At 40.6% G+C, this 15,637-nt stretch overlaps 1 protein-coding gene across 1 annotated transcript in view; it reads left to right on the plus strand.

Annotated features, from left to right (window-relative positions):
* Nucleotides 1-14,962: 14,962 nt before the first annotated feature.
* Nucleotides 14,963-15,637, plus strand: part of HMCN1 (hemicentin 1) — a 295,243-nt gene continuing 294,568 nt past the window's right edge. The window contains exon 1 of the mRNA XM_075182670.1: nt 14,963-15,227. Within this exon, the coding sequence (XP_075038771.1) occupies nt 14,963-15,227 (265 nt within the window). The remainder of the gene's footprint in view (nt 15,228-15,637) is intronic.

Below are 15,637 nucleotides of genomic sequence, written 5' to 3' on the forward strand. Positions count from 1 at the left end.
TGAAAATCCATCTCTTTTTTTAGAGATTACCTTATCCCTGATGATACTACTCATGGACCCTCACAACTGTCCTAATCTCCACTCTGAGCCAGACTTGATCCTCTTCTTTCAGCTGTGCCCTTTTCCACTTAGAATATAAGTTCTCTAATTGGCTGGGCCCTCCATACCCTTTATTTTTATGTCTGCTTTCATTTTGTCTACATTGTATATCCCTATTTTATGTTTGTTCTGTTTTTCTTACAGTATGGCGCTTCGAACCACTGTTGGAACCTACAAATTAATAATAATAATAATAATAATAATAATAGCTATCTGTTTTTTAGAAAGCATGCTTAATCAAATATGTTGGAAGATCTGTATTGAGGAATTATTGAAGGAGACTGTATGGACCTCTCGTAGTATGGCTCCTTGGCAGTGCAATAATATAATTTAAGCTCAAGAGGCTAAGAAGGGTCTTGTTAACATGGCTTAAATGCTCAATGGGCCAGATCAAGGAGAAGTTGGTCCTCTGGTTTTATTAGGGATAATTGCTTAAAGACCTTTTTGAGGTAGAACTTGAGGAGAAAGATTTAAGTCTCCTCCAGAAGTCCTCTAATTCTCAAGGTGTTCCTCCTCTCAAGTGGTTCCTGTTTGCAGATGGGAAATATCCCGATGAAGATGTAGGAGGTAAATTTCCAAATTTTGTTGATACCACATCCTTCATTCACCATTCCACTTGATCCATTCTTTAACCTGATATAGTGATCTCTGTCGTTAGGGAGTGTACAGCATTTTGTACTTCCATTTAGACAATTGTTTTTGTGTTTTCCATCTCTTTGAGCAGGGATAAAAAAATATTTCTGAGTGATAGGCATAAAATATTGGATTATGTGCCTGTTTTTATGTTGGAGGTTTCAGGTATGTCAGATTTCATGTCTGGAATCTCTTCTTAGGCTGTGTACACACTGCAGACATTTCCAACTGATATGATATCTACAATGATTTTACTTGCAATTGCATATCCGATCGGTTGGTAGATTCATGCGTACACACTATACATGTTTTAAATGATTTTTGCCCAACTAACAGGGTGATTTTTGATAGGCATAACATTGTCTCAAAAGATTGTAATTTTGTACACACTGAAGTGATATATGGCCTCCCTGCAGCGATATGTCTTAGAAATAAATAAAGGGCTCAACATCAGCAGTCAAAAACTCCCACAAACTCAGATACAGGAAAAGGAAATACATCATCACTATTCAGCTATCACACATCTTATGTGTATAGTGTACATTTGATCACAACTGAACGAACAATTTATTGTAATAATATGTACACATTTGAACAACAACAAGCTTGTGGTCTTTTGCTACTCGCTATGTCAAGAACACTGCAAGCACAGACCCAGCGGGAAAGAAGGAGAAGAATCAGACCTGTTGGACCAATGAATGATTCCAGAGGAGAGACTCATTTTCTGAATTGCTCCTGCTACAGGAGATACAGAACAACAACCCTGATGACTTCATGAATTTCCTGATAGTGAATCGACTCACATTCCAGGAGCTGCTCCAATTTGTCACCCCACTCATCCTAAAGGAGGACACCTATTTAAGGATAACCATATTTGCAGAACAGAGACTGGTTGCTACTAGGGATGTGCACCGGCGACTTTTGAGGTCTCGTGTTTTGTGTTTTGGATCCGGATTTTCATTATTTTTGGGGTTCGGATTTGTTTCGCAAAACACTTGACGAAAGGTCTCGGTTCGGATTTAAGGTTTTGGATTCGGATTTTTTTGGGAAAAAACATAAAAAGTTTAAAAATCAAGTTTTTGGGCTTATTTTCACTCCTATGCTATTAGTAACCTCAATAACATTCAATAACAAGCATTTCCACTAATTTACAGTGTATTCTGAACACCTCACAATATAGTTATTAGTCCAAAACATTGCAACGAGGTATCTTTCTGGACTGCGTAGAGGAGTGGGTCACCACAATATATATAATAAGAAAACCATCAACTTGTATGATTCGCACCAATAAATGTACCTGGACTGCGTAGAGGAGTGGGTCACCACAATATATATTAAAAATCCTGAACTTGTATGATTCGCACCAATAATGTACCTGGACTGCGTAGAGGAGTGGGTCACCACAATATATATAATAAGAAAACCATCAACTTGTATGATTCGCACCAATAATGTACCTGGACTGCGTAGAGGAGTGGGTCACCACAATATAAATTAAAAACCCTGAACTTGTATGATTCGCACCAATAATGTACCTGGACTGCGTAGAGGAGTGGGTCACCACAATATAAATTAAAAACCCTGAACTTGTATGATTCGCACCAATAAATGTACCTGGACTGCGTAGAGGAGTGGGTCACCACAATATATATTAAAAACCCTGAACTTTTATGATTCGCACCAATAAATGTATCTGGACTGCGTAGAGGAGTGGGTCACCACAATATATATTAAAAACCCTGAACTTGTATGATTCGCACCAATAAATGTACCTGGACTGCGTAGAGGAGTGGGTCACCACAATATATATTAAAAACCCTGAACTTTTATGATTCGCACCAATAAATGTATCTGGACTGCGTAGAGGAGTGGGTCACCACAATATATATAATAAGAAAACCATCAACTTGTATGATTCGCACCAATAAATGTACCTGGACTGCGTAGAGGAGTGGGTCACCACAATATATATTAAAAACCCTGAACTTTTATGATTCGCACCAATAAATGTATCTGGACTGCGTAGAGGAGTGGGCACTGGGCACCACAATAAAATATATAAAAAACCTTCAACAGGTCTGCATTACACTGCACATACGGCTGCTCCTCCATCCTCTCCATCATATACATGTTGGAGTTTTAGCGTGTGACAACCTCTTGTTTTTGATAATGTCAGTGCATTTTGAATATTTTTCAATTTGCCCCACACCACTGAATGTACTTTATCTATGATACGCATCTATCTATCTTGACTGCGTAGTGTGGTGGCCCCGGTACACAATTTGGTACCGAGGCCACAATATAATTAAAAAACCCTCCACGGGTCAGAATTCCACCAAAAAAGGGTATGGACTGCGTAGTGTGGTGGCCCCGGTACACAATTTGGTACCGAGGCCACAATATAATTAAAAAATTGGGCATCAACTGTCACCGTTGTTTAATATCTGATACACCTAAATATGGACTGCACAGTGGAGTGGCCCCGGTAGTAAATTTGGTGCCAGGGCCACAATACCTCCTCCAAATTCCAAGTGTAGTGTTTATAAAGACAGACAGCGTCGAAGTGTTATTAGTTGACTTTCTTAACCCTAAAATTGTCCCTGTTGCAAATATTCGTGCAATGGACAGTTACTTTTTTATTGAAAGACTCAAGCTTTCAAGTGTAGTGTTTATAAAATATAAACAACAATACAGTAGTTTTAGAGCACGTCAATACCTCTTGTTTTAAATTATGACAGGGCATTTTACTTTTGGTTTAATTTCTTGAATTTGTTTAAATTTGGTTTTACTTTTTGAACATGGCAAACGACTGTTGATTGGTCATATAATGCAAAAAAAAGAGTTCCAAGATGGAATTGTCCTTGGGCCCTCACACCCACCCTTATGTTGTTGAAATAGGACATGCACACTTTAACAAACCAATCATTTCAGCGACAGGGCCTACCAAACAACTTTGGCTGAAATGATTGGTTTGTTTGGGCCCCCACACCAAAAAAGCTATTCATCTCTCCCTGTACAGACTAAACAGGCTCTACTGAGGCAAGATGTCGTCCTCATCCTCAACCTCTGATTCCTCTCCCCCTACAGTGTGTACTTCCTCCTCATCACACATTATCAATTCGTCCCCGCTGGACTCCACAACCACAGGTCCCTCTGTAGTATCTGGAGGGCAGTACTGTACTTCATTGAGGAATTGATTATTCATTTTTATAAACATCATTTTTTCAACGTTATGAGGAAGCAACCTCCTTCGCCGCTCACTGACCAGGTTCCCCGCTGCACTAAAAACTCTTTCCGAGTACACACTGGAGGGGGGACAACTCAGGTAAAATAGAGCCAGTTTGTACAGGGGCTTCCAAACTGCCTTTTTTTCCTGCCAGTAACAATATGGACTGTCTGACATGTCTACTTGGATGGTGTCAGCAAAGTAATCATCCACAATTTTTTCTATTGTGACAGCATCCAATGCAGCGAGAGTAGACATGTCTGCAATGGTTGGCAGGTCCTTCAGTCCGGACCAGATGTTATCAGCATCCCCGCCAGCGCCTCTTTTGGGAAAACTGAGCTTTTTCCTCGCAGCCATAGATGTGGAAGAAAATGAGGGTGGAGCTGTTGGCATGTCACGGTCCTCTTCAGAGGACAATCTCCTGACCAGCAGGTCTTTGCACCGCTGTAGACTTGTGTCCGCCGGAAACAGAGACACAACATACGCTTTAAACCGAGGATCGAGCACGGTGGCCAGAATGTATTCCTCTGACTTTAAAAGAGTGACCACCCTCGGATCCTGGCAAAGCGTACGAAAGGCTACATCCACAAGAGCTACATGCTTGGTGTAATCGCAATGGCTTACCAGCTCCTCCCTCACTTTCTCCAGCTGCTTCTGCAACAGCCTGATCAGGGGAATGACCTGACTCAAGCTGGCAGTGTCGGAACTGACTTCTCGTGTGGCAAGTTCAAATGGCTGCAGAACCTTGCACAACACGGAAATCAGTCTCCACTGTGCTTGACTGAGGCGCATCCCCACTCCTTTGCCTATGTCGTAGGTGGCTGTGTAGGCCTGTATGGCCTTTTGCTGCTCCTCCATCCTCTGCAGCATATAGAGGGTGGAGTTCCAGCGCGTCACAACCTCTTGTTTGAGGTGATGGCAGGGCAGGTTCATGCTTTTTTGATGTGCCTCTAGTCTGCGGTAGGCACTGGCTGAATGCCGAAAGTGTCCAGCAATTTTGCGCGCCACCGCAAGCATCTCCTGCACACCCCTGTCACTCTTGAGGTAATGCTGCACCACCAAATTAATGGTGTGGGCAAAACATGGGACGTGCTGGAAATTGCCCATATTTAATGCCCGCACAATGTTACTGGCATTGTCTGACACCACAAATCCCCATGAGAGTCTAAGTGGGGTAAGCCACTGGGAGATAATTTCCCTCATTTTCTCTAATATGTTGTCAGCGTTGTGCCTCTTATTAAAGCCTGTAATACACAATGTTGCCTGCCTTTGCACGAGCAGCCATTTTGTAGTTGCTGCTACTGATGCAGCTGTTGCTGTTGCTGCGGAAGGGGATGCATCTACCCAGTGGGCTGTCACAGTCATATAGTCCTTCGTTTGCCCAGAACCACTTGTCCACATGTCCGTGGTTAAGTGGACAGTGGGTACAACCGCATTTTTTAGAGCACTGAGGACACTTGATCGTACTTCTCTGTACATTTTTGGTATCGCCTGCCTAGTGAAGTGGAATCTCGACGGGATTTGGTACCGGGGACACAATACCTCCCTCAACCCTCTAAATCCCACTCCACTGATGGCGGACACCGGGCGCACGTCTAACACCAACATTGCAGTTGCAGCCGCAGTTATACGCTTTGCAATAGGGTGACTACTATCGTATTTTGTGGTCATGGCAAACGACTGTTGGACGGTCAATTGTTTTGTGAAAGACTTAGCGGTCTTACGACTTCCCCTCTGGGAAGATGACCGACTAACAGCAGCAACAGCAGCAGTGGCAGTAGTAGGCGTACCGCTGCAAGATTCCTCGGATGAATCCCGTATTGAGGAGGACTCAGTCTGGCTGCTGACTTGGGCTGCAGGACTGAATCTGATGGAGATTGTGGAGGAAGTTGACGAGGAGGGTGTTGCTGGTGTGTATCCAACTGGACCACGGGATTTAGGTGTCCCTGTACCGATGAGGGTCCTAGCCCCAGTTCCTGAACTAACCACTGAACTATGAAGGTTATTCAGGTGACGTATAAGGGAGGATGTTCCTAGGTGGGCAAGATCCTTACCCCTGCTTATTTGAGCTTTACATAAGCTACATATGGCCATACATTGGTTGTCTGGATTTGGATAAAAATAACTCCAGACCGAAGAGGTGCATTTTTTGGTCTTCTGACCAGGCATGACGATGGGCTTTTTCATCCCATGGACATCAGCTGTTTCCCCCCCTGGTGCCTCATTTACAATAACCACATCACCATCCTCATCATCAAGTTCCTCCACAGCGCCAGCTACATCATCAATAGCCTCCTCCCGAGCCACCTCTTCCCGTACAGTGATGGGAAGGTCAGGCTTGACAACCACCAACATCCTTGGACTCGCCTTGTGGATTTGTGATAATTTCTCTTTAGAAGGCAGAGTTGTTTGCTGTTTTGTTGCTGACAGCATAACTCTCTTCAATTTTTTGTAGGGGGGGGGGAGGAGGAGGAGGGCTAAGATCCGTGGGTGAAGCTGAACCACTAGTCATGAACACGGGCCAGGGCCTAAGCCGTTCCTTGCCACTCCGTGTCGTAAATGGCATATTGGCAACTTTACGTTTCTCCTCAGATGATTTTAAGTTTCTCTTTTTGCTACTTTTTCTTAACTTGGGCTTTTTGGATTTTACATGCCCGGTACTACGAGATTGGGCATCGGGCTTGGAAGACGACGTTGATGGCATTTCATCGTCTATGTCATGACTAGTGGCAGCAGCTTCAGCATTAGGAGGAAGTGGGTCTTGATCTTTCCCTACTTTATCCTCCAAATTTTTGGTCTCCATTATATGTAGCACAAGATACTGCAGAATGTGTGAACTTGGTAATATTGCAGTACCAATGGACTTATACTGCTGGATTGGTTTTGCAAATTTGGTTATAATTATATATTTTTTTTTTAATTTTTAATTTTTTATTTTTTTTTACTTTTTTTTTATTTTTTAAAAACTTGGGAATAATGGGGAAATAACTATGCCCTTAGAAGTACAGAGCACAGGACACAGCACCACTGGACTGAACAGGACACGGCACAGGACCCAGCAGCACTACGGAACTCAGCAGGACAGAGCACAGGACACAGCACCACTGGACTGATACTGCAGAATGTGTGAACTTTGTAATATTGCAGTACCACTGGACTTTTACTGCTGAATGTGTGAACTTGGTAATATTGCAGTACCAATGGGCTTATACTGCAGGATTGGGTGTGCAAATTTTGTGGTAATTAAAAAAAATTAAATTAGTTTTTGGTATTTTTTTAAATAACTTTTTTTTATTTTTTTAAACACAGGGGAATATTGGGGAAATAACTATGCCCTTAGAAGCACAGAGCACAGGACACAGCACTACTGGACTGAACAGGACACAGCACAGGACCCAGCAGCACCACTGACCTCAAAAGGACAGAGCACAGCACACAGCACCACTGGACTGATACTGCAGAACACAGCACAGCACAGCACAGCACAGAACTAAACAGCACAGCACAGAACTAAACAGCACAGCACGAGATCTACCAGGACAGAGGACCACCTAACACACCCTCCCTCTACCCTGATCAATGCCCGAGTGAAGATGGCGGCGACTAGCGGGGAATTTATAGGATCCGAGTATCGCGAGATCCGACAACGGGATTATGAGTCAGAGCCTCAGTTTCAGATTTGAATTTGGCGCCAATACCCGGATCTGTCTCGGATCCGACTCGGATCGGCAACGTTCGGGTGGGCTCGGATTTCAGAAATCCAAGTGCGCTCATCTCTAGTTGCTACCCTGAGATTTTTGACCAAATGCAGCACAGCAATTTTACCACAAGCTCTGGGTTTGATCATACCTGAAACCTGTGATGCTATCGTACAAGTTCTGCGTGAAAGTTGGTAAAATAAATAGTCTGGTTGTTTTTTAAATAGAAACTAAGCATATTAACATATTATAAACCACAGAAACAAAATATACATTGCAAAAAAATGTAGAGATGTATAAGCACTACTTTTCACCTGTATGCTGCCGGGATATGGAACCCATCTTTGCACATCAGAGAAGGGTTGTAGATGGAAATGATGGGAAAGTGGAACAAATATTTTTGAGAATTGAGGGCAAACATTGATTTGGGTCTACGGGGGTATGAGACCCATCTCTGGTGTGCAGGCCAGACTTAAATAGGGCACACAAAAAGCATAAAAAAGTATAACAATATTCTAAAAAAAAACCACAGGAGTCACAGTTGTTCGTATTGAAAATGTTCGCTGTTTTCAAAAGGTGATGGACTCCCTGTATACTGCACCATACTTGTGCTACCCATAGGTGTAGAAGTCTTGTATACTGCCGGGGTACCAGATTGTCCTCCCATGACGGGTTATTGCATGTGGAGTGGTAGTGGCCGAAAGATATATGATTGGGCCGACCTGAAATGTAGTTGCTCCTGTGTTTGGGGGACTGTTCTACTTGGCAATATGTCATCTGTTTGTATAAGTTCAGGTGTATAACTTCTCTCTGTCTCCATGTTGCAGGTGGACTGTCGAGTAATTTTCTCATCAAAGGTGAAGCACAAGAGGTCAAAATAACACAATTTGGGCACATGCACATCATCAGCCCCTGCCCCAGATTTTTGGAGGCCTCAAACGTGTTCAGTTCTTTTTTAAATACAGTCCTAAGGTTCTGTATCTTCCCCTTTGCCAACTGTACAGTTCCTCCGGGGTAAATTGGAAGGTACACTTTCCCAACATCTTCCAAAGCTGCACTCCTCTATTGCCTGTTAGAATATTCTTTGTATATTGTTTTCCACAAGCAGGTATGGAATCTGTAGGTCTCAATGAACTCCCTCATGAGTTTCACACTTCTGTCTGATGCCATGGCAAATTATTTTCGAAGAAAAGATAAACAATAAACACTATATGGAGAAAAGTTTTCGGACGCTTAACCATTACAAAAACAGGGACTGTAATGACATTGTATTCAAATACATACACTTTATTATGGAGTTGTTTCTCCTTTTGCAGCAATAACAGCTTCCACTCTTTTTGAAAGGCTTTCGACAAGATGTTGCAGTGCTTCTGTGGGAATTTGTGCTCATTCATTCTGTACAGCATTTATGAGGTAAAGCACAGATGTTGGACGAAAAGGCCTGGCTCACAATCTCTGCTCCAGTTCATCCCAAAAGTGTTTGATGGGGTTGAGGTCAGAGCTCTGTGTGGGCCAGTAAAGTTCTTCCACACCGAACTCATCAACCATGTCTTTGTAGTCCTTGCTTTGTGTACTGGGGTACAGTCATGTCTGAATAAAAAAAGGGACTTCCCCAAACAAAGTTGGAAGCATAGCATTGTCCAAAAAGACTCGCCCATTTGGCTGCCAAACAGATAAGCGTGATTCATCACTCCACAGAACACGTTTCCACTGCTCCAAAATCCAGTGTAGGTGTGCTTTACACCACTCCATCCTGGGATTTGGCATTTTGTCTTGGTGATGTGAGGCTTGCATGCAGCTGCTCGGTCATGGAAACCCATTCCATTAAACTCCCGCTGCACAGTTTTTGTGCTTACATTAATTCCAGTGGAAGTTCAGAATTCTTCAGCTATGGAATCAGCAGAGCGTCGGCGACTTTTACGCATCATGCACCTTAGCAGTTATTCACCCCGCTCTGTGATTTTACATGGTCTTCCGCTTCATGGCTGAGTTGTTGTTATTCCTACACTTTCTAATAATATCACTTACAATTGACTGTGGAATATCCAGCAGGGATGAAATTTCACGAACCATCTTATTGCAAAGGTGGTATCCTATCACAGTACCACGCTTGAAGTCACTAAGCTCATCAAAACAACCCATTTTGTATCACAAATGTTTGCAAATGGAGACTACATGTATAGGTGTTTTTATACACCTCTGGCAACGGGTCTGATTGAAACACCTCATTCAAAAATTAACAGGTGTGGCCAAATACTTTTGTCCATTTAGTGTATGTTGTCAGATTTCTGTACACACTAAAAGTGAACAAAAAGTGTAAACATCTAGTGGTATAAATAATAAAAAAATAACATTAATAATAAGAATAATAAGAATAATAATAATAATAATAATACTAATAAAACACTCATATAGTAGCATATTTACATACACATTACAAAAAAAATACAAGCATTCCTGTGTAAACCCCCCCCCCCCACAAAAAAAAAACATATTTTACATACACACCCCTAAGCGATAATATACAGAAAGTCTTGTGTCATAAGTAAGTACCTTGCTGTAATAGCAATGAAATCAGGTAAACCGTTGGTGGTATCCGTTCATATGCTACCAAAAATTCAGGGCAATTTTTTTCTGACACATCTGCAAACACGAGGTTATTGTACATGAATGAACGTTCACCCACAATGCTCTATTCTGTACCTGAAGCTGCCATAAATTGGTCCATACCAACTGCGAACGCTTGTCTGCGTCCATTAAAATTATAGAGGAGCAAGTCTAGCGGTACGAGTGAAGATGCAGATGAGCAACAGGTGCTGGAGAAAATTGACAGAAGTGATGGAGGACTGGAGGGAGATGGAGAAGAAAGATTGCAATTGGAGGACATTAAAAGAGCCAAGCCAATGAGCCCAAGGGAAATGGAGATGATGTTGAGAGTGCTGGACCAGCAAGACTACGATTGTCAAAAGCGAAAATACCAAAAAGTTAATCACCAAAAAGAAGTGATTGTGCAAAAAGTCATAAAGCAGATCAGAGATAAACTCAGGAAAAACAATTACAAATCCAAAAACTGTGTTCCGACTTCAATAATAAAGAGCAAAAAAGGCTTATAAGAATCTGAAAGAAGATTGAAAAAAGTGAGTATTTAAGTGGTTATTAAAAATGTTTAAAACTAGTTAGTAATCAATGTTGGTAATTAATAAAAAAGACTAGTATGATTAGTAAAAGTTTGACATCTATTTACAGAAAGAAGAATGCACGATGAATTGTGTTGTGTAACAAGTGAAAAGTTAAAATGAAAGATGCTGTAACAACTATAAAAGTCACAAAGATAGGAAATGGAGAAATAATAGAGGCACCGAATAAAGGTAATTGAAAACCATTAAAAAAGTGAAGCAGATGTAAAGGACACCCTGTACCATTATATAAAAAAAAATGGTGTCTATATATCAGTTGGTTTGGACCAGCACAGCAGCATATCTGGCCAGACCCAAGAGGGACATCAGCATAAAGTGATTGCAAGTAGTGTTCAAGGTGAGCAAATGGTAGTAGTCCCCTTGGTAAAAACAATGTTGTGTTCTGCTTCTTCGTTAAACATAATTACAATCATTTTCCTTTCCTCATATTGATATCATCATCATATCTGATGAAAACTTACAGGGAGAGAAAGATGCAACACGCAGTAATATTAATGATACTTACGGTGATGGGAAAGGTGTTGTTTAGAAAAAGAAAAGCTGAAGAAATATTTTAAAGAATTGAAAGCAAACATCAGCGATGTTAAAAAAAAGTTCTACAAACTGGAGAAATATTGCCTAGAATTGTTTCAAATATATGAGAGAGTAATGTTAGAATGCGGCAGTAAGGGCAACTGTTAAATACGTTTGTGGATTAAGAAGTTCTGCTAATTTTTTTTTGAACATCTGTTTCAGTGGATATTTTTTTCAAATTAAAATAAGTTCTATTGATAACAACTCTGTGGTTTTACTTGTGCACAACGCACGCACGTGTACACGCACACACGCTAGACATACTTTAAGTACAGGAAAAACCAATGAACATCTATGGTCTTTGGGAGACACAGAGGATGGGTGCAGGTGACAAATTATTAAAGGTGACATATGCAATACATATCTATGAATACACAGCTCTGTTAATTTGGTCCAGACAGGATGGACACAGGGGTCTAATTATGCAAGGAGGCATATACAGTACACTACTCATATATATAAATTGCTAGCTGCTCACCTATTACTGTAAGTTCTATACACATAGAGGTTTCACTGGCCCTAATCAATATACATACATACATGAATATTATGGCATTGTATTTTATAAATAATTAGTAAATACACATAAATCTAAGATTATTATGGGAATGTATTTTATAGACAATTAAATGTAACAATACAAAATCAAATAGATGGACACTCGTCACATCAGTACATAAATTATAGTTTAACGAGAATATTTATTTTCACATGTGGTAAGAATACATGTTTAAACACTTGCATACAGGAACAGATAAATGTCATATGGAGCGTGTAAAACAAGTTTAGTATTGCTTCTCCAATAAAAACACATTATTCCTACTTGACTGACTTTCTAGCACCACACCACGTGGGAGCGGTAGTGACAACATCAGAAATTTATATATACACGACCACAAATGGAGATGCTTGAGGAACTATCACCAGTTGGTTGAGCAATCGGTCGTAATCTCATACACACTGCAGGATCAGAAGGCAGTTGGAACGAGATTTATAGTTCCGCTGAACAATCTAATGAAAAGACGATCGGTCCCTGAAATGACAGTCGTTCATCGTGCAAGTGTACACACTAATGGGATTTTGGGCCAAACAATCGTTTATCAGGTGTTAGGCCTGATAATTTGCTGAAACCCCTGTAGTGTGTACCCAGCGGTAATGTAGTGAGCAAGTTCTCCGACTGAGGATTTCTTCCCTTTTGGCATGCTGGTAGAATTGTTGGATTAGAGCAGAGATTTTATTTGGGTATGTTTGAATGCACTCCACTGATACATCTCAAGGACAAAAGGGAATAGATGGGCATTGTCTTCAATCTGTTTGGTGCCAAAAGAGATGGATTGTCTGATAATAAGCGACAGGCCTTAGCAGGGTAATGTAAATACAATGGGCCTGATTCATTAAGGAAAGGAAAGAAAAAAATTAGTAACTTTGCACCTTGGCAAAACGATGTTGTATTGGAGTGGGAGCTAAATTTAAAATGTGGGAACAGATTTTTAGTTGGGGAAGGGCATGTACTAAATCAACTTTGAATTTCAGTGTAAAAGTAAAGCTGTCAAATATTTGTGTGCTACATGAAAAAGCAGCCAGTATTTAACTTATGTGCAAAATAATAAACTAATATGCACCCCTAACATGGTTTTGTCCAGGAGAAAACTTCCTTAAGGAATCAGGCCCAACGCCTAGATTCAACTAGGAATAATATGGCCTGCAGATTTGGTGGTTTTGGTCATTCAGGTAAGAATACACATCTAGATATATACCTCCACTACATGGGACGTGAGGCATTGTGATGTAATTCTGGGGATCACTTTCAGTTTCACTGAATTTATGAGTTTCATACCACTTAATAGTACTTGGTGGACAAACTATATTTAGTCTTTTATCTGGTGGATGATGGTTTGTTGTTACGTAGATATTTAGAGGTATCCTGTTAAATACGTAGTCTGCTTAATGTAATAGGACCATATTATATATTATGCATTTGTTTTTCATTATTGAGGAAGGGCTTAAAAGATATTTATGTATAGCTAAATAATGCTTCTCTTGGGCAGATGTTGTGTCTGTAGGCCAGAGGCCTTGGGCTCAATTTGTAGCCTTTCGTTGCATTATTAGAGCCTTTACTTGTTTGTTTTTATCCCCTTTTCCTATCCTGCTAATTAAGGTAGGTTTGCATGGGTGTGCTAACTTTTTGCAAGGTGGTCAAAGCATGAGCAGTACGGAAGGCTATGGGATGGCGCTTGCAGAGAGATAAGGTGCCTATGAATGTTCTTGGTGTCAGGCTTGTGGATTACCAGTCCCTCTGAAGTACACCTGCACCAGCTCTCAATAAACTTTTTGCCTGTAGCCTATGATGAAGCAGATGTTGCAGGGAGAATGGCACCAAATTAGGCTCGATAAGGCCAGTCAATATAAAAAGTAAGTAGCTTCAGTCCACAGACAGTGAACTTCTCTGAGGATGCTCGTCACTGGGACCCCAGTGTCTGCCTGCTGAATAAACCCTGCTACCACCAATGGAAGATGGCAAGAAGGTAGAGGACAGATTGAAGGCCACCTTTGCTGTGAGCTGAATACGGCTTCCAAAGAGGGTCCTGTGCAGGTATAAATGAGCTATAGGGTGCCCTATGGTGAAATAAACTTTCAGACTTAAGCATTTCAACTGCTCATTTGTTCTCAAATTTGGAATACATGCATACATCATGTCTCTTTTATTCAAGTGGAAATCCTTTAGAAATTAGCATTGGTAGAAAGCAATTTATTAAACTCAACCCTTACATAAGGGCATGGGAATACCCTTATAATATTACATGATACAGCTAGGATCATGAGTTCAATTCCCAACCATGGCCTTATCTGTGAGGAGTTTGTATGTTCTCCCCGTGTTTGTGTGGGTTTTCGCTGGGTGCTCCGGTTTCCTCCCACACTCCAAAAACATGCTGGTAGGTTAATTGACTGCTTCTTAGGGTGTGTGTGTCTGTGTTTGCAGGGAATATAGACTGTAAGCTCCAGTGAGGCAAGGACTGATGTAAATGACAAATATTCTCTGTACAGCTCTGCAAAATTGGTGGCGCTATATAAGTAAATGGTGATGATGATTTAAATACACACACACACATAGATTCCCAGTCATTCCAGAATCCCCAACCATGCTGGATAATGTATGATTTTCCTAACCTATACTACATTATTTCACTTTTCACTCTTTATACTATATAGATATGGTTAGTTCTTGAAATGTTTTGCTTATAGTCTAAAACTATGCACACGAGTACATGTGACTGCACCACACTTCCAGCAGGTGGCAGACAGGGATCACTCTAGGGGAAAACCAGAAGCCTTTGTTTCTACTAAGCAGAAACAAAATACACTTCTAAGCACAGTTGTGGTTCAGCCCTTTGAACTGTTCATTGTTTCATGCAGTTTAGGACAGACAACTGAAAGCCAGTTTGACTGTTTGCTAAGCCATGTCTTAAGCAGTTTCACTTTATTCTTCAGCTCATTAAAAGTAATTTTAAATTAGTAAATAATCAGGACTTTTAAGGATGTTTTTCTGTAAGAATATTTTTTACCAGCTGCCAATTGTACTGCTTCTTGTTCAGCTTCTTAAACAAAATTCCTGTGCAGAAACAGATTTAGGAAACACACCGGATGGAGCTTCCACTTTAGCGTTTGTTTTTGATGTCACTGGATCCATGTACGATGACTTAGTACAAGTGATAGAAGGCGCATCAAAAATTTTAGAGACATCTTTAAGCAGACCAAGGAAGCCGCTATATAATTTTGCTTTGGTGCCATTTCATGATCCAGGTAAGAAATGCCTTGTTATTTGCAAACCTTGACCTAATGTATCTGTGTGAGATCATTTGATGTATTCTACATATAAGAAATGTATATAATAGTTTTGAACGCCTGTACATATTTGAAAATGTCTTATTATTGTTTTATTTATGTACAGTTACAGATTGTAGCAAAATATAAACATAAAACCACTTGGATGAACTTTAAAAGCTACAGTGGGTTACAAATATTTGTGGATACATCCCTTTTCTAGCATCCAACAGTTAATGTCCTAGTTCTGGAGTAATCATACATTCTGTATTTTGTATATTTCTGTGCTATTTGGTGTTTGTGGTTTTGTATATTAAGCTATCTTGTTGTTGATATGTACTAGATGTCTGTCCAAATTTGAGAACAAATGTATGTGGCTGGACCACAAG

This window comes from Mixophyes fleayi, chromosome 8 (assembly GCF_038048845.1).
Source record: "Mixophyes fleayi isolate aMixFle1 chromosome 8, aMixFle1.hap1, whole genome shotgun sequence".
Lineage (NCBI taxonomy): Eukaryota > Metazoa > Chordata > Amphibia > Anura > Limnodynastidae > Mixophyes > Mixophyes fleayi.